The 20,807-nt window shown below is 41.2% G+C and overlaps 1 protein-coding gene across 1 annotated transcript; it reads left to right on the forward strand.

The window, feature by feature from the left end:
- The first annotated feature begins 604 nt into the window (after positions 1–604).
- Positions 605–16,869, forward strand: LOC147336852 (uncharacterized). Its single transcript, XM_086285660.1, has 4 exons — positions 605–745; positions 9,870–9,975; positions 14,628–15,224; positions 15,546–16,869. The coding sequence occupies exons 2-4, from the start codon at positions 9,958–9,960 to the stop codon at positions 16,176–16,178; spliced, it is 1,248 nt and encodes a 415-aa protein (XP_086141786.1). The 5' UTR covers positions 605–745; positions 9,870–9,957; the 3' UTR covers positions 16,179–16,869.
- Positions 16,870–20,807: the final 3,938 nt, after the last annotated feature.

Consider the following 20,807-nt stretch of genomic DNA (forward strand, 5'->3'; position numbering starts at 1 on the left):
TGCTTCCACGCCCACTGGTGACTGCACACATCCTTTCAAGGAAGCATTTCATTCATCCCTAACAAATGGAACAAAACACTGTGCAGCGTGTTCAGGTTTGAACGTGGCCCTGGCCTCTCTCTGCATCCACCTGGCACATGCAACACACATCCACTCCCTGCTGAACTGCTTGTATTTGATGTGTTGAAGTTTTGGTAAAGTTTGAATAAATTCCACTTTATTTATAGGAACATTTCATCTGTGGACTCCTGCTTCCCCTCTCCTTGAGCCAGTTTGTGACGGGAACATGACATAAGAAAAGTAATTTATCCCTTTTTGATTCTGTGTATCTGGCGCTCATCCAGTGAGTTCACACTTGGCAGAAACAGACTGAATTTGTCTGGAGAACTTTGGCTTCAGCCAAGTTAGATAAACACACTGTGTCTCTGTCAAAACAGCAGTGTAGTTGTGGCACCCCTGTGAGGGAATGACCACATGAATATTATTTTGTGTAAAACACTCATGTAACGGGACATTTTTCATTGCTATATGTATTTATTTTCAGTTTCTTTAAGAGGATAGAAAATCCATGTAACAGGGATTCATTTTATGTTAGAAAGCAGTGAGGGCGGAACTTTGGTGCTTGCTCCGGGGTTTCGGGGAGCAGTAAGTGGAGCCCACCTTCCGCTGCTTCCTCAGACACGTTCTGGAGGAAAGCAGAGACGCATCGTGTCTTCCTTACTCTGCTCTTCACCTGCTTTTACAGGTAACATATTTGTCATCGAGGTCTTCATCCTTCGGACCCGTAACATAGTAACTTCTTCATTGTTATACTTCTATAGTTTTCCCATTTTGTGAGCTGTGGATGTGGAAAGTGTCTCAGTGACACATCCACATGAAAACGGCGTTACCTTCGTTCATTTGCACGTCAAATGAACGAGCTGTTTGGACTTTAACGTCACAGCTGATGCTTCGATACTCGAACTCAAGAGTTCAGCTTCCACTCAGAGGTACAAGTACACACAGCAAAGATAAACGTGTACACAAGGTTGAACCCACAAGTGCACAGCTCCAACCAGAGATGGGCAGTAATCCGATTACTTTTTTCAAGAAACGAGTAAAGTGAGGGATTACTATTGCAAAAAAGGTAATTAGATTACTGTTACTTTCCCGTAAGCACGCTGCGTTACTGCGTTACTAAAACCGCAGCTGTGTGCAGATGAACAATGGATAATCTATCGAGTGTGGAGAGAGTGTGAGCGTGCAGCGTTTAAAGCGTGGAAGCACTGACCTTACTTTGAGTTTGACTCTGTAAAAAGTGACAAAAACATTAGCATCCGCTGTTCACTGCGTGGGACGACAACATGCTCACTCACTATGTGTTAATGGGCATGCTTATTTATAACTTTGATAAAATGTCATAAAAATAATTCCATGCCAGCTCACCATTGGTGATCAGGTAGTTTCTGTTCCAGTTCCAGTCCCATAAATCATGAAGCTTGCTGCCAGAAAAGCTTCAAATCTCCTTTGAAAGCTGTTTGTGGTCTTGATTGTGGGAGCTTCAGTTGTCTGACTCCAGCTGCCACACAGTGCTCACTGATATCATTTGCAAAAACCCCAGTGTGACAATATTTATCAGTGAAGCAGAAATCAGGAAGTGACGACTTTTCTTTGAACATTTGCTCAGGCTAAGCTGTGCTTTCTACCACAGTTGGGAATTTCCTGGTTTACAACAAATTATTGTGTCAACACCGCATAAGATTTCAAACTACAGGAAAATCACTGGAGTTATAAGAGGCAGACAACGACACACACACCACATGCATGCTGTTGCTATTTATTGTGGATTAACCTGTCAAGGGCAAGAACAAAATAATTCTGCCTCAAATACAGGAAATCATAGCTTTCCTGTATTTCCTCCATTGTTGGCATGCTGGTTAGTGCTGTTGCTCCACAGTAAGAAGGTCCTGGGCTAAATTATCCATGAATGTAAACGGCTGTGTGTTTCTATCTGATAGACTGGTGAGCTGTCCAGGGTGTACCCTGCCTGGTAACCTATCACTTCAGGGTTATTTCCCAGCCCTGCTGCAACCAGGATAGAGATAGGAGGATGGTAGTTGTTGTAGACCCATTCAATTTCAATTGAAGGATTAAAATGTTCCAGGAGCTCAACTTACTCCATCTGAACATGTTTCAATCGTGTTTTATGAACACAACATGCAGGTTTACTGAATATGAAAAGGTTGTGTTGATTTAACTCAGTTGTTTAAGTTTCTGCCAAAGCAAAACCTTTGTGTGCAACCAGTGTCCACTATTGAATCAAGTAAATCCAACATGTTTTTGTCAGTGCAAAAGGAGTTACGGTGCCTGTATTCCTGCACAATATTGTCCCGGGAGGGAGGAAAACTTTCTGGTGAAGTTTTGGTTGATTTTTGGGTTTTGCTTGACACTAGGTTGATTTTATCAGTGAGGTTTGGATTGTTTTCTTTCTCTAAGAGAGAGAAAGATGGTTTTATGCTTGGACATGTTTGCAATGGGCCCCAGTATTTGTTACTTTATTAGTATTTTATTGGTTGCGTTTGTTTGTGCTTTTGTTACAGTGCACTGAGATAAGAACATCTGAGAGGTGTGATCCACCGGTGGTGATATTTTGGTATTTTGTGAGTTCCCGATTTAACAAATCAGCTCTTTAATCCAGACCTGAGAGGTTGAACTTTAAAGCGCTATAAAATATTCTTACTGGAAACAGTGGCAAAGTGTTTTTCTCCATGATTATAATGGGCTTGGGAGAAATTCACTTATATGTGACATTGATCACATGAGAAGTCCTGAGCCTAAAAGGATTGCAGCGAGTCAATCCAGTCCAAAAACAAGGAGCTGTTTTCCTTTAAAATGATGACGTCATCTTGCTGGTGATGGAGGCTCGAATAGGCTGCGCGTGAGACTCCATTATCAGCAATATCTGGTATGAATGTGTGTGGATGTATGCATGTGACTGGACTGTGATGGACTGACGACTAAAAGTTTAACTGACTTGATACTGAGACAAAAACGGTGCCGACTTTAGGATTAGTGAATGTCCACAACAATTCACCCAGCCTGTAGAAGAAGGGTGGAGGTTTTGTCTTGCTTTGTTTTGTTGTTGCAGGAGCAGAAGGATGACAGAGACTAAAGGGGGAGGCTGTAGCTTCACATGAGTGTGAGCTGCAGACTTAACCCTTTGGTTGCTAATGTTGAGTCACTGATGTTTGCATTAAGAAAATTGTGTTTTAATTAAGGTATCACATTATATTGTTGGGAATGTTAAATGCTAAAGTGAAGAAAAGCTTTGATTTCACTCATGACTGAACATGTTGTTATTAACCATAGCAGGCCACTGTAAAGAGTCAATTAGCTTTTATAGAGGAAAAAAAGGCCAAAAACTCTGTTAATACCTATGAATAACAGGCAATGATAGACTTGTCACATTCAAAATAGAGATATGTAATAACAAACACGGGTCCGTGTCATTTAGGTTCTCCATTGAAATAGTCAATCATTTAGAAAAGTAGAATATATATATATATATGTCTCAACGCTGTTTCTCAATAATATTAAAAACCTAAAAACTATTGTTGTGGAAGATAGAAGTCACTGTGACAGCCCTCTGACTGTGGAGGACGTTTGTAATCCTATTTCTGCACTTAAGGCCAACAAATCTCCCGGCACAGATGGTTTAACTGCAGAGTTTTATGAATCATTTTCTAATCTCCTGGCTCCGTCTTACTGCAGCTTTTCATAGGAAGTGTAGAGAATAACATCCTCCCTCCTACTCTTACTCAGGGTCTCATAACACTTATTCCAAAGCCAAACAAAGACTTACTTCTTATTGATAATTGGAGACCCATCTGTCTGCTCAATGATGACTATGAGATTATGGCTTTAGTACTTGCTAACAGAATGAAAGAGTTCTTGGACACAATTATCGATGAGACACAATCAGGCTTTATGAGAAACAGACACCTTTCTAAGAACATGAGATTGGTTTTAGATCTACTTGATTACTCTGATTTGGTATCTGACTATAGCTTCATTCTCTTCCTGGATTTTTAAAAGGCTTTTGATACAATTGAACATCAATTTATTTTCCACTCTTTGGAAAAATTTGGCATTTTTCTGTAAAGCTATCAAAACCTTGTACACGAATGGCAATAGCTCAATTAAAATGATTAAGACTCCACCCCGAGATTTGACCTGTTATACAAGGAATCACCACAGCTGATAAGGAGCTCATCATCAGCCAGCTAGCTGATGACACCACACTCTTCTTGAAGAATGCAAATCAAATCCGTCCAGCCCTTAGTGTTATTAGTGATTTCTCTGAGGCATCTGCTTTATGTCGAAATCTAAAAAAAATGTGAATTACTAGCAATTAAAGGCTGCACTGCAAATGCTCTCTGTAACATTTCTGTTAAACAAGAAGTCACATATCCAGGACTGTTAATATAAAGACCAAAAGTCAAGATGCTCGTCAAACTTGTCAAACAGTGTTGGGGAATTCTCAATGGTGCTTGGTGCCATACCCTCAGGGACTTTAATGTTATATAAAAACACCGACAGCTCAATATCTGCCTCAGTCACTCTCCCTGATCCAGCTGAGTCAGCAGTGGGAAAAATCTGCTTTTCACAGGAACTTGGTAACAGCAATAAGAGAATACGTAGTTTATTCCAAGAAGATATCATGTCTCTCCCATATATAGAATATCTTACTGGAATCGACATGTTCCAGATATCACCTGGAAGACAGTCTGGATGATCCCATAAATATCTAATTGTGAACAAGGTGAAGGAAATCTCATATAAAATTCTTCATAAATGTTACCCAGCCAGTCACTATATGGTAACATTTAAAAGAGACATAAATACTAATTGAACTTTCTGTGGGGATCATCCAGAAACTTTGGCACATCTCTTTTGGTTCCTCTACACAGAGATTCTGGAAGAATTTAGCAGTTTTGTTATTGTCTATAGTTTAAGGGAGTTTTCTTTACGATGGGAAAATGTTTTATTCTTTTTCTTTAAGTTCCCCAGGAAGAATGATAAATGTTTTTTTATAAAAAAATTGTTAATACTTTTAGCTATTTTATATCCATAAATGTAAGTTTATTAATAAAACACCATATTTCTGCCTTTTTATAAGGATATGAATTGTACATACAATCAATTTCAGACTCAACCAACAAAAAGCCTCTCAGAACAATATTTATATTGTAACAGTTGCTATTGTAATGCAGTGTATCACCACATGGCGGCGCCTCCTGTCTCACGACTGGTGTCACCCCCTTTTTGTTCTTCTTTGCACTCCTCCTGTAATGGATGCTCCCGTGTGTACGCAGACTAGTGTGCTCTTTAGTAATGTGTGGTAGAGGTAGCACTTTTATTTTTGATATTGTAAATAAATGAGTACTTTTTGGAAAGTCAGAAGCTGTTGCTCATTCGCTATCCACCTGCACACCTCCGCGGCTGGCTTCATCTCCACTGCACGTTACAATATGTTGATTTTTTTCGCCTACTCATATCATAATTTTTTTACTCCTGGTTCTGTATGTTCATGTTCTGTTCTTTTGTAAACTTCATCTGTTTGTATGTTGTATACTCATTGTGTTTCAATAAAGTTCGATTTAAAAAAAGGTACGTTCTAAACGAAGCTTCAGACGTCACTGATCACGTGACTCTGGCCAAACGAATCAAGCCTCGACACGGTGCTTCTGAAGCAGCGCGTTGATCTTTCTGACACACGCACCGGAGCGTCAGCTTCAAGCTGGCCATCACTACGTCTCACATCTAAAGGTGTCAAGGTAACTTTGAACTGAGTTCAGTCAATCTGGAGTTTTTCCAAGTTTTCTGTTGCTCTCTGTGAGAGAAGAGCGTTAAAGGCGGGGCTCTCCAGAGTCCAGCAAAACAGGAAACCACAGCTGGGTGTGTGTAAGTGTGCAAACCAATAGAATGCATCGTGGTGGGGGGGGCATCACGGGCATTGGCAAGAAAAAAATAAAATAATCGGTCGTACCCATGCTTCCCCGACGTCATGCCAGCGCATATTGGGAAATTCGTAGGCACCGATCGGTTTTCTATCAGCCATTTGCTGGGAGTAAGGGCGCCCTCCGTTTGCGAGGTGCGCCTGCTGCTGGCGGCACAGGGAGGAGAGGGCGGGGCGGCGGGGAGTCTCTGGCTGGCTGGAGCGGCATCTAATAACCAACTCGCAAAACAAAATAAAAACAACAAACAGATATTATGATACAGACTTATAATCTGCACCGATGTTTTTTCTAAATTCTATAAAGTGAGCGCGAGAGCCCTCGGTGCGCCTGCGCGCTGCTGAAGTCAAAGTAAACTTTATTGTCATCTCCGCTACAGACAGTCCAGCATATAGAGAGACGAGACGACGAGGCTGCAGTTACAGCAGTGCAAGTAAACAAACAATAAATATAAGAAGAGTAAGAAAATAAATCTACACTTTAGGACTCGGGGTAAAGGATCAATAAAAATTAAAATTTATAATTTACAGTTTGATGATTTAAAGTCTCACACAAGCCGTCAAAAGGGGCGGGGCCGGCTGCTTCCAAGTAGAGCACATTTCATTTATAATGATGTAAATCCAAGCCCATCATGGATTCACGATCTGAATCCTGGGTTGTGTGAAATCCCAGAAATCAACCTTAGACAAAGTGAATCTGTGAACTAAGGTGTAGGTCTGTTAGGTTAATTGTGCTGATCCTCGGGTTGGGGGATTTGTGTTTGTACTGGAGCGCAAAATTCAAACCAATGGAAGATGGACAACAAAAGTTCAAAGCCATCAGGTGCTCAGGTTATGTATTTATTTTTGGCCTACATCAGTAAGAAATGCCAAATTATATACACAAAGTTACAGGAATCACCACTCCTGTTATTCATGATGATTTCAGTAACATCACATAATAACATGTAACGTTATTATGTGATGTGCGTACTGTTAATGCTGATACTGTGGTGAAATTCTCTGCTTCTTTTGTGTATTCTGCATCTATTACGTCAGATTGTCTTACCCCTCATATGGTTGAGAATTTTGCCAATACCCTGTTAACTACATGTTCCTCCATCCTCGACACTGTGGCACCTATTAAAATGAAGCGCCCCAGAACTTACTCACAATGTTGGTTAAGTGACTCTGTTCGCGCTCTACGACGTGCGTGTCGGCGGGATGAGAGAAGGTGGAGGAAAGATAAACTCCAGGCATCTTACGACATCCTACGTACTAGTCGCTTGAAGTTTCAAACTGCTGCCAAAATGGCTAAAGCAGCTTTTCTTTCAAAAGTTATCTCTACCAATGGTAACAATCCTCGAATTTTATTTAAAATTTTTAACTCTGTGGTCAACCCCTGCCCCACTATGCCGCTGCCGTGCTCCACGGTTCTTTGCGAACAATTTTTAAATTATTTTTTAGATAAAGTCTCATCTCTTAAATCTGCTCTTCCTTTAATGACAGGCCCTGCGTTTACCCCTGACTGTTCCTCTTCCTTCTATCAGTTTGAATCCGTTTCACTCCCTACTCTTAAGCGTCTGGTTGAACAACTGAACAATACTAATCTCGTATATGATGTTCTTCCATCTCGTATAGTTAAGGACTGTTTTAGTGCAATTGGACCTAGTATATTGTCCCTTTTGAACTCTTCTTTGCTCTCTGGTTGCGTACCATCAGCCTTTAAACATGCTATAATTCAGCCTGTTCTTAAAAAAAGGAACCTCGATTATAATGATTATGCGAACTATAGGCCGATTTCCAAGCTTCCGTTCTTGGCCAAAATTCTTGAGAAGATAGTGTTGCTTCAACTCCAGGCCTACCTGGATGAGAATAGCATTAATGATAAATTCCAATCGGCCTTCAAACCACATCATAGCACTGAGTCAGCGCTGCTCCGAGTTCTCAATGACCTTCTACTAATGGCTGACAATGGACGCTCCTCGGTCCTAGTGCTATTGGATTTATCGTCGGCTTTCGATATGGTTGATCATAAAATCCTATTGGCGAGACTTGAGCACACTGTAGGCATCAAGGGTGTTGCCTTGGATTGGTTTAAATCATACTTGTCCAATCGGCTCTCCTCGGTTCACTTGGCCACTTCCTCTTCCTCCGCTGTACCTGTCTGTTGTGGTGTCCCTCAGGGATCTGTGTTAGGCCCTACTCTGTTCTCATTGTACATGCTTCCATTAAGCGCTATCTTTGAGAAATATCACATCGCTTTTCATTATTATGCTGATGACATTCAGATCTACTTTGAGTTAAATGATGACCTAGCTTTGTCCTTGAATAGTTTTCGAGGGTGCATGTGTGAGGTCAGGCAATGGCTCCTGGCAAATACTCTTATCCTTAATGATAAGAAAACTGAAATTGTGGTCTTTGGCAGTGATGTCCTTCGTGCCAAACTTCGTGATGCTTTTGGTTTTCTCACTAGCTCCTTTTACGACACTGTTAGGAATTTGGGCGTGTTACTTGACAGCTCATTTAAACTTGATAGACAAGTGTCTGCTGTTGTTAGATCCAGTTTATACCAACTCCGCCTTATTTCTAAGGCCAGGCAGTATATCCCGCATAAAGACCTGGAAAAACTCATCCATGCCTTTGTAACTTCGAGGCTGGATTACTGCAATTCACTCTATTTTGGACTCCACTCTGCCCTCCTCCATAGATTACAGACAGTCCAAAATGCTGCTGCACGCATTCTAACCAAAACTAAGAAGTTTGCCCACATTACTCCCGTCCTAGCTGATTTGCACTGGTTGCCTGTGAAATACCGTATCCAATTTAAAATTCTGCTGTTTACTTTTAAAATCACTAATAACACAGCACCGAGCTATCTTAAGGAACTCTTAAGCTTATATGTTCCTGCTAGGGCTTTAAGATCATCCTCACAGTTACTGTTGGTGCAGCCTAGATCTCGGCTGAAGTCTAGAGGTGATCGAGCGTTTGCCCTGGCCGCACCAGAGTTGTGGAACAACCTTCCCATTTGCATTCGGGCGTCTGACTCTATTCAATCTTTTAAATCACGGCTTAAAACGTATTTGTTTAATCTTGCGTTTTCTACCGGTTAAATGCTGGCCTTGTCTGCAGTGATTTATCTTACTAATTTTCCTATCTTGCTTTTTATTTGCGCTGTGTATGTCTTATCCCCATTGTGTGTTGATGGCACAGTTATATTGTGCTATAGCTATGTGCTATAGTTATTGTTGAAAGATTTTATTATGTTTATGTATAGAAGTACATTTCATTTGAGGTTCTCTAGATGTGTTTGCTCTTTGTACTAGAGAAGTTACACTGTGCAAGCTCAGCACGAAGTCTCTACTGTTGTATGTTATCTCTTCCACTCATGTATCTGTGATGAAGTCTCTACTGTTGTATGTTATCTCTTCCACTCATGTATCTGTGATGAAGTATCTACTGTTGTATGTTATCTCTTCCTGCATGTGTCTGTGACGCAAACATGTTTGAGTATAAATAAAGGGTGGCAACTGCTGCGGCGTGTGAGTCTTCGTTTGAACTCTCACCCGTGTGCACGTTAAACCTGCAAACCTGTCTGAGTGTCATTTATTCTGACCTGAGTTGCATTACAGGAAAACTCCTGACAGTTATATTTTTTCTATTGGTGGCTTTTTCCTGTGAACATAATTCTACACTTTTATTTTTATGACTCTGATTATACTTGTGTTAATTTGTTCAGGCAGGTATCAGTGCTCAAACCTTTTGTGTTTGTTTCCAACAAGTTGCCCACCTCGGGAAACAAAAATGTGTTCTTTTACTTGTCAGATGAACATATGAGACACTTTGACTCTTCAGTGCAGTGTGGAGCCTAACAAAGATCTGTTTTGTGTCCCAGCTGATCAGCAGGAGGAGGAGAGTCTGACGGAGCAGCAGAGGAACATTTTCAGCTACTTGGACTCAGCTCAGCCACTACAGAGGAAACAATGAGCTCAACACAGAAGGTGACAGACAGAGCAGGACCATATGACCAAAGATATTTATCACCATATACATTTGAACATTTGCCATAACGATGTAGCTGACGATAGAATTGACACCAGACAAAATACTTTACAGCTGCACAACTTTATTAAAATCCCATCAATGTATTTTCACTGAAACAAGCAGCTGTTGTTTATGTGTTTATGTACTAACAGCTGGAAACGTTTCATACAGCTGTGTTTGACAGAAATGAAGGAGAACATATTTAGTTCATTTGTTTCTACATGAGCTCTGTGTGATTTGATGAGTATCTGAGGCTGAGACCACAGGACTGTGAAACATGATTGTTGGGCTTCATTTCTGTGCTGAACAGTCGTTTAAGATTAGCTGTAAATAACAATTAGCTGATGTTGTTCATGAGACTAAAGTCATCTCACTGTGGTAATGTAAATATAATATAGTTATTATATTGTTGGCATTACTAAATTTGGCTCAATGCTTACATATATGCGTAAAAAGCAAATGTAGGAGCTGTGATAACTGTTTCTGATAAAATGAAGAGTAGACTGATATATGAAATATTCCTTTATTGGGTGAGAAAATCAGACCATGTCATAACTGCTTTAAGTCACACAGAATAGATATCAGAGCCTTAAACAGGCTGACTTCTGCTAAATGGGTCAAACTGGGCAGAAAGTCTACAAACACATAACATCCTTATAGAATATGATGTAACACTATAGATCAACTTAGCTCAGAATATATAAAGCATATAAACAGTTACAGCAACATGATGCAACAAACACAGCAGCTACTGATCCAAAATACTCAAAGCTTCATAGTCAAAGGAGCTTGCAAAGAAAAGCGTCTGGACTTCTTTAAGTTACTTGAAGACGTTTCACCTCTCATCCGAGAAGCTTCTTCAGTTCTAAGGTCAAATGGTGGAGAGTCCCAGATATAAACCTAGTGGGAGTGACCCCCCACAGAGGGACAAAAGGACCCCCTGATGATCCTCTAATCGCCTGAGCCAAGGTGTGAAACTGGGTGTGGGTCCCAATCAGCCAGAGTTTCGGGTGAGTTCATTGTGAAACCTGGCCCCACCTTATCATGCGAATTCCTGAGATCAGATGGCCCAGGATGTGAGTGGGCGTTAAGGCGTCTGGGAAGGGATCTCAAAACTGGATTATAGATGGCAGAGAGTTGGTGTTGTAAACCACCGCCTCTGTTCAAAGATGGTCGCTCACAGTGGACATAGATGGCTTCCTTCACTCCTCTTTCAAACCATCTGTCCTCTCTGTCCAAAATGTGAACATTGGCATCCTCGAAAGAGTGTCCTTTATCCTTAAGATGCAGATGGACTGCTGAGTCTTGTCCTGTGGAGGTGGCTCTTCTGTGTTGTGCCATGCGCTTGTGAAGTGGCTGTTTGGTCTCTCCAATGTAGAGGTCTGGGCATTCCTCGCTGCACTGTACAGCATACACCACATTGTTAAGTTTGTGTTTTGGCGTTTTATCTTTCGGGTGAACCAGTTTCTGTCTGAGCGTGTTGCTGGGTCTGAAATGCACCGGGATGTCATGCTTGGAGAAAACTCTCCTGAGTTTTTCTGATACACCGGCTACATAGGGGATGACAATGTTGTTGCGTCTGTCCTTCTTATCCTCCCTCGCTGGTGTCTGGTCTTCTTTTCTGTGCCTCTTTGCTGACTTTAAAAACGCCCATTTAGGATAGCCGCACGTTTTGAGTGCTTCCTTTACATGTGTGTGTGTTCCTTCTTTTTTCCTTCAGGTTGAGAGGGAACATGTTCTGCTCGGTGGTGTAGGGTCCTAATTACTCCAAGTTTGTGTTCCAGAGGGTGATGGGAGTCAAAGAGGAGGTACTGGTCCGTGTGTGTGGGCTTCCGGTAAACTTCGATGTTGAGGTTGCCGTTCTCTTCAATGTGCACAGCGCAGTCCAGGAAAGGCAAACAGTCATCCTTTGTGTCTTCCCTGGTGAACTTGATGTTTTTATCCACAGCGTTAATGTGCGCAGTGAAGGATTCCACTTCTTGTGTCTTGATTTTGACCCAGGTGTCGTCCACATATCTGTACCAGTGGCTGGGTACTCTTCCTTTGAAAGAGACAAGAGCCTTCCTTTCCACTTCCTCCATGTAAAGGTTGGCTACAATAGGTGACACGGGGGAGCCCATGGCACAGCCATGTTTTTGTCTGTAAAAGCCTTCGTTGTATTTGAAATATGTAGTGGTGAGGCAGAGGTCTAACAGTGTGCAAATCTGATCGGCTGTGAAGTTGGTCCTGTCCTCCAAGGAGCTGTCTTCTTGTAGTCGTTTTCTGACCGTCTCCACGGCCTCCGTGGTGGGTATGCAAGTGAAGAGAGAGAACTGAAGAAGCTTCTCGGATGAGAGGTGAAACGTCTTCAAGTAACTTAAAGAAGTCCAGACGCTTTTCTTTGCAAGCTCCTTTGACTACGATGACCTGGATGACTGAGAACCTTCACAGACTCAAAGCTTCATAGAACTGAAACCAACATTTATTTTTAGCTCCATCCTGCTGCTGATACAGACTTTAGGTTTCTGAACATTAAACTTGTTGCTGTCTTTCATAGTGTGTAACTTGAAGGCCCTGAGTACTTTCTCCCACACTGGAAACACTGGGATGATCACATTATTTGAACATTACCTAATAAGACGGATTCAGCACAGACAGTTGTGTTAAACTTTCCTAGCAGTCCTTCACAAACAGGGAACAGTCTGTCTATTCTCTCCATCTGTCAGCTGCTGCTGGCTCTTCCTCCTCCTCTTCCTCACACACTGCTGAGTTTGTCCTGGTGGATCATCAGGGCTGCAAAGCCTCACAGATGATGTGCAGCAGTGGCTCCCTCAGTCTGTCCTCACTCTGGACACTTGCAGTCGTCACACATGGAAATCAAATGTGTGATAAGCTGCAGGATTCAGACACAAGTGTAACTTATAAACACATGTTCATACTTTTATTCCACAATCAGAGAGAAAGAAACAGAGAGAGAGTGCAGGACAGACAGACAGGTGACAGTCTCAGGTGTACACACTGCTACACAACAGCACCAGAGAAGCAGGATTTAGTGTTTGTGTTATTACGAGTGTAAACAAGAAGAGTTCCAGATGGTGCAGTGGACACATGTGTGACTGCTGTGATTAAAGCATCTTTCTTTCAGCTTAACGAGTGAACCGTCAGCTCGTTCAAACACACGTTAAAGTGCGTTTGGCTCGACACCAGCGAACAGAGGCAGCAATATAACATAGCTAACATTAACAGTGCAGTGAATCCTGCTTGTGCCGTGATGTTCAGGACTGCAAACCGAGCAGCATCACTGACTTTCAGCTTGTTGTGTTTGTGGATATATGACTGACTTTAATTATCCACAAAATCATCACATTCTCTGTCAGATTAAGGTCGACTATTGAACGGCGTATATTTTAAAGGCTTTAAAACCAAGTTAACGCTGAAAGTACAAACATCACTAATGTCACATAACTCTGCCGACAAGGCATAGCTATGGCTATGAAATGCTCTTTGTGTATCACTTCTTCATTATGAAAGATGTCATTAATGCACTAGTAATGTCTCATCTGGAGTATTGTTCAATCATTTGGTCAGCAGCTAATAAGACAGATCTTAACAGACTTCAGTTAGTCCAGAATAAGGCGTCCAGATTAGTGTGAAGATGTTCATACTATACTAATATTGATAAAATGCATAATAACCTTTCTTGGCTTCCTGTACAGGCTAAAATATTCTATGGCTTACTTGTAGTTCTAAAGAAAGCAATTCTGTTAAACACACCACATTTATTCTGCTCAGCTGCAGTATCCAGATGAAATACATCATCATATTACACAGTTTTCAACAAGCTGCAATTTAGTAAATGCTCGAGTTAAAAGTAACGTTTTGTAAAACTGTTACATTTAGAGCAACTTTTAAGTGGAATAAGTTGCCTTAAAAAATTAGAGAATTATTCAAAACTTCAATGAACACTTAAAAGCCGATTTACAGAGCTTTTAGTTGTTGTAAATATTGTAAGACACGATTTGTTTTTGAAATTTGTGTAATGTGCCTCAATGTTATTAATATTATTATTATTATTATTGATTGCTTATATTTGAACAATTGTGAAACCTCACTGTGGATGTAAGAGTGAAATTATGTGGATATCTTGAATCCACTTTATTGTGTAATATTTTATGTGAGTATTTGACGGAAGACGAGCAACATCTGTTGTGGAAGCTAACGGGGTTCCTTTAGAATAAACAAACATAGGATTTATTATCACTGAATAATTCTGTATAAATCTATACAAATTATAGAAATATGTAATAGGAAACAACAAAATAATCTAAATTATAAAATAATGTGTGTGTGTGTGTGTGTGTGTGTGTGTGTGTGTGTGTGTGTGTGTGTGTGTGTACAATCAGGAGGGATGGGCATGATTTTAGTGTTTGAACAGTCATGAATTATCTTTAACAGCAGGTTGGATGTAATGTGTTAGAACTACCAGCAGGTGGGGATAAGAGACCTTTAAGGTGTTTGGTGCCACGCTCCACCTTCAGGTTTAAAACTAGTGTTAATGGAGTTTGAAGGTTGAGTTTGTTCCACGACTGCATTTCACTCACTGCCTCTGTTTGTATCTCTGTCACTGCAGGACCAACATGGAGCCAGAAGTCAGCGCTCTCAGGAGGCCGACAAACCTCACAGAAGAAAGGGAGAGAAAAAACACACCTGTGACGAGTGTGGGAAGGGTTTTACTGTGAGGGCTAAACTAAAACGGCATCAGGTCATCCACACTGGAGAGAGACCGTTCAGCTGTGACTTGTGTGGAAAGTCTTTTTCCTTGAAGGGTTCCCTAAAAACACACCAACTCATCCACAGTGGAGTTAAAGCGTACAGCTGTGATCAGTGTGGCAGAGCTTTTACTCACAGTAGCAACTTACAGAGGCATCTAGTTACCCACTCTGGAATTAAGCCATACAGCTGTGACATCTGTGGAAAAACTTTCAGCCAGAGAGGGAACCGAAATACACACCTACGCATTCACACCAGACATGATGTGTACTGCTGTGAACAGTGTGGCAAACAGTTTATAACTCACACAGACTTACAACGACACATGTTTACCCACACTGAGGAGAGACCTTATCAATGTGACCTGTGTGAGAAGACTTTTAAATCTCCACGTCACCTGAGACAACACCAACAGATCCACACCAGAAAGAGACTCTACAAGTGCAGCTTGAGGTATGTATTTATATTGTTATCTTGTCATTTTAGCCTGACTGTTTGGAACAACTCTGCTCATTAAACTGTGTTAGCATGTTAGCAATTCTACTGCATGGAAAAGCAGCTCTGAGTGATTATTCAGATTTTCCTTTCAGTTATGATTTTAGTATTACTGTAGTATTATGGTGGTAGTATTGTAGTTATTGCAGCCCAGTAAACTGAGTGTGTTAACTGAAACAGTCAAATGTAGTTGGACGTCTGCAGAGATGCTCTTTATTTCAGGCGACGTTCAGGATACAAATGTTGAAGGACTGACTTACACTGTCTTTGTGTCTTTGTTTAGAAGCAGAGCGACACAGATGGATCCAGTTCTCAACCCTGTCATCACTGTGGTGGTGGGAAAGACTTTCATTGTGACCTCTGTGGAAAAACTTTCAGTTGGCAAAAGACCCTAAAAGTACATCAACGTAGACACACTGGAGACAAACTGAAATACTGCAAAGAATGTGGGAGAAGCTTCACCACACCAAGTGAGTTAAAACGACATGAACTGATTCACAGTGGGGTTAAAAAGCACCTCTGTGATCAGTGTGGGTCATCCTTCACCACTGCATGGAAGCTTAAAACACACAAAGGAGTCCACACAGGAGAGAAACCACACAAGTGCAGACACTGTGAGAGAAGCTTCTCACAGTCAGGTAGTCGTAACATTCATGAACGTGCACACATGGAAGGAAACTACAGCTGTGACCAGTGTGACAAGAGCTTCAGGAATCTCAGATCATACTCTGCACACAAACGATCCCACGTTACTAATAAACTGTTTCACTGTTACCAATGTGCCCAAACATTCACCTCATTGTCTGCTCTGTGCAAACATCAGCGCGATCACTCGGGGCTGAAATCACTCCCATCACTGGATCACAGTGAATCTGAAGACACAGAAAGATCCTCTGGTCAGACTCAAAAAGCTTGAGATCAGGCTCCACAGAGTTCAGATAGAATCATTTAAACTTGTGTTGAACTGAACTGGTTGCTGGGATGAACTTCTACATAATACAGATCTACATGGGATCTTCTTTTCTGTTGTTTTACTGAGTCAGTTTTGTCCTTTATTCTCTGTCCTGGTTTTGCTCGTCTGTAAATGATTGAAACTCAGTCAAATAGTTCATTGTTCTCCAGCAAAACGTTTTGGAAACTCATGTTTAACCTTTAAAACTCTGACATGTTTTAGCACACAAGGCTTCATCGGGGAGTTCACTCATGATTGGACCATGAGAACAAAGGTTTTTAGTTCTTTCAAAGAGAGTCTTGGAGATGTTTGATGTTTCTGTTTTTCTGAAACCACCTGAAAGAAAAACTATTTTTCTTGCTTTATGTAGTGTGGAAGTTTTTAATGTTTCTTCATCTGTGATGTTCTTGAATGTGTTCGCGTGAAGATGGTACAAATAAACTGTCCTTTCAGCTTTAGCTCCTAATTTATTCATTATTTATGGATGTAGCACAGCAGCCGTCTCTTGATTAACACATGGAGGGCTCGGGATCTGATGGTGTCGTCTCCCTAATTTGCCCACTCAGTAAATCTCACTCATGGCCAAGAAATTGAAATAAACCTTGTTTCCCTGCTGGATAGTGATCCACTGTAACTCTGCTCCTCCTTCCTGTTTAGGATTTCTGTGGCTGAAGTAAAATTCCCTCCATCCATCACTTATCCCAGCTAACCCAAAGTGAAATAAAGTTTTGCTCGTCTTAAAAAAGCGTTACAATAATGGGCATTACCAATGCAAACTGAATGATACAGAAGATGAAAGAAGAGACTTTGATCAGTTAATAAAGGTCATGATCTGGATTCATTGTGGCTGCTACACAGATACTTCTGGGTCACTTCTCTCAGTTAAGATAAGATAACCTTTATTAGTCCCACACGTGGGAAATTTGTTTTGTCACAGCAGGAAGTGGACAGTGCAAAAGTTATGAGGCAAAAATTAGAATACAATAAGAATAAATACAGTACACAACTGTACAGAATAGAATAAAATAAAATACTATATACAGAAGAATAAAATAAAATAAATATACAATAAGATAAAAATAGAATACAAATACAAATACTATATACAACTGAGTAAAAATACAACGATGACAGAAAGGATTATTGCACTTAGTACTATTGCATATGTATGGATGTGTGTGCTTGATCAGTTAAAGTCTTTATTATGGAGTCTGACAGCAGTGGGGAGGAAAGACCTGCGAAATCTCTCCGTCCCACACCGTGGGTGCCGCAGTCTCCCACTGAAGGAGCTGCTCAGTGCTGTCACAGTCTCCTGCATGGGGTGGGAGATGTTGTCCAACAGGGATGACAGCTTAGCCACCATTCTCCTGTCACTCACCACCTCCACTGGGTCCAGAGGGCATCCTAGAACAGAGCTGGCCCTTCGGATCACCCTGTTCAGTCTCTTCCTGTCCCCAGCAGAGATGCTGCCGCCCCAGCAGACCACACCATAGAAGATAGCAGAAGCCACAACAGAGTCATAGAAGGTCTTCAGCAGTGGGCCCTCCACTCCAAACGACCTGAGTCTCCGCAGCAGGTACAGCCTGCTCTGCCCTTTCCTGTAGAGGGCGTCTGAGTTATGAGTCCAGTCCAGTCTATTCAGATGAACACCAAGGTACCTGTAGGTGTCCACAGCCTCAATGTCCATACCTTGGATGTTCAGTGGTTGCAGTGGAGAATGCTTGTGCCTGCGGAAGTCTACCACCAGCTCCTTGGTTTTACTGGCGTTGATCTGGAGGTAGTTCAGCTGGCACCAGTCCACAAAGTCTTGGGTCAGACCTCTGTACTCCTTGTTGTCCCCATCAGTGATGAGGCCGACTATTGCAGAGTCATCAGAGAACTTCTGCAGGAAGCACTGGGTGGAATTGTGGGAGAAGTCTGCAGTGTAGATGGTGAAGAGGAACGGAGCCAGAACCGTTCCCTGTGGGGCCCCCGTACTGCAGACGACCCTGTCCGACACACAGCCCTGAGTCCTCACATACTGTGGTCGGTCGGTGAGGTAGTCCAGGATCCAGGTAGTGAGGTGATGGTCCACTCCAGAGTTCACCAGCTTATCCTTTAGAACCGAGGGAAGAATGGTGTTGAAGGCACTGGAGAAATCAAAGAACATGATTCTCACAGTGCTTCCAGCGGTCTCCAGGTGAGCGAGGGAACGATGTAGTTAGGAACCTTCCTCACCAAACTGACTGTTGGACCACACCCCTGGTTTCATGAGAAATTGTTTCAGCCATGATTTCTCTTCCTGTATTTCAGAGTAAAGACTGAAGTGACAAATGGAAGCATGTTTAAAAAACACAATGTGAGAGAGACGTTGAGGTCCTTAGAAGTTACCCTGGGTTTTTCTGTCACCCTGCTAGATGTTACACACCTTGTTATTGGACTGATTTCTACTGCTGGACTACTCCTGCGGAGAGTAACAATACTCTTACTAATTAGCTCCCTTTCACACCTTTGGGGATATTTATTTTTGTGTTTGCAGCGCTGTGAGCCAGAACAGCGAGAGAAAAATCTGCAACAGCGACGAGCCGAATGCTTACGTGAATCGCAGCAGCTGCACATGTGCTACGCTGAATTAGAGGATATCTTTGCTCTGGATTTCTATTTCTACTTTTTCGTTTCTATATGATTCTTCTTGCATCTAAACAAAGATGATTCAATTTGCTTAATGTTGATGGCTCTTCACGCTCAGGTGTAAATGAGACGTAATATTTGCTCTTGGTTTGGTTCTCCTGTACAGAACCTTGCAGTACAACAGAAACCTAAAAACATTATTTGTAGTTGTTATTCTTAGTTGTTCTGCTGCCTAAATACCACAGGGTCTGATTATGAAGTTATTGAGCTGCACATACGTTACGACCTGCTTAAGTTCGAGGTCACAGCGTCTGTAGAGCAGCTGGAACATAATGAAGTCTACAAGGTTAAAGTTTTCTCTTCAGTTATTGTTCTTTCTGCTGCTTGGTTTGATGGATCTGAGAGCTTTTGTTTTTATTATTGTTATTATAATTATCATGAATATTTTACTCTCTAGAAGCTTTAAAATAGTGTTTGTGTTTGAAAAAATTGATTTAAGAATTGAACAGAAACATCTGTCCTTCTGAAAATCGCCCAAAGGCACGGAGACAAAGTCAAAGGATGCAACCTGTAACTTTCTCTTCCTTCATGTCAGGACCATCATCCATGATTTATATAAAATGCATATAGCAACAGTAGCACTTTAGTTTGGACTTCATGATTTCTGTAACTGGAAAATATTATTTTGTTTAAAGACAGAAGTGACCGCATAGTTGCAACATCAAAGGGAAATATTAATTAATTAGCATCAAGTATATTTGTTGCTTAAGCGTTTGCACTATAACTTAAGTAGGATTATAACTTTTAAGGAAGGAAAGATTTCAGATATTTAGTTCACTGTTTCAGTTATTTTATATGAAATTAAAACATTTACGTTGGTCAAACATGATGCTCTAAATCAAACAAAAGTTTGAAAATAAATGATGTATTTTTAAATGCTGCAACAAATGTTCACAAAAAGTAACTATAATTAAAACCAGTTAAACAAAATCAAATGTTTGAATCATGCTTAACCAAATGCCAGGCTGGAGAGCTGAACCTAAAGTATACGTAGAAAGATTTCAACATCTGAGCAGTTTTTAATGTTTTTATCACATATAAATGTCACAGCAGTGGGTCCTGGCCCAATGCTTTGTGTTTTTGGTTTTCTTTGACTCTTGTTTTTCTTGGTTTTTGTTCTTCTTATTTATCAGGCTCTCAGTAATCTTAGTTCTCCCTCCCTCAGTGTTCATTTCAGCCTGTGTTTAGTTTCTGTTCCCGTGTCCCACGTTTCATCGTTTCATGTCGAGTCAGCCCTGTCTCTCTGTTTCCTGTGTCTCCCCAGTCAGCCCCGCCTCCCTCGGGCACTCATGTGTGATACAGAGTAATAAACCTGACTACATTTGCTACACTCTCTTTATTACCTGTTACTTTAAAATTCATACACTAATTATGTCTGCCCATCTCTCTAATGTGAAGGTCAAAGGTCAACATCCCAGTGACATAAGAATAATCCCAAATCAGAATCAGAATCAGAATACTTTATTGATCCCTGGGGGAAATTATTTTTTGTTACAGTGCTCCATTTTAAACCAACATTAAGACAAGACAGACAATACACTAACTAAGAATAGTACAATATATACATATACATACATACATACATACATACATACATACATACATAAGTCACTCATAAATAAATAGTTGGAAAAGAAACATGTGTAGTTGTAGCAGCAAACAGTGTGTTAAGTGGATGCGTTGTACAGGGAGATGGCCACAGGCAGGAAAGATTTCCTGTGTCGTTCAGTGGTGCTTTTCGGTAATCTCAGTCTCTCACTGAACGTGCTCCTGTGACTGACCAGCATGTCATGGAGTGGGTGGGAGGTGTTATCCAACATTGTCTTTATCTTGGACAGCATCCGCCTCTCCGACACCACCTTGAGGGTGTCCAGCACCATCCCCACAACATTGCTGGCCTTACGGATTAGTTTATTAAGTCTG

This window comes from Aulonocara sp. 'chitande type north' Nkhata Bay, linkage group LG3, assembly GCF_057382095.1.
Source record: "Aulonocara sp. 'chitande type north' Nkhata Bay isolate Kocher_YH1m ecotype deep benthic linkage group LG3, A_spYH_male_GT1.1, whole genome shotgun sequence".
Taxonomy (NCBI): Eukaryota; Metazoa; Chordata; class Actinopteri; order Cichliformes; family Cichlidae; genus Aulonocara; species Aulonocara sp. 'chitande type north' Nkhata Bay.

Excerpts from the sequence above, each read along its gene's own strand:
- LOC147336852 (XM_086285660.1), top strand. Across the intron at positions 15,225-15,545 it reads ACAAGTGCAGCTTGAGGTAT|AAGCAGAGCGACACAGATGG; the intron begins GTATTTATATTG and ends GTCTTTGTTTAG.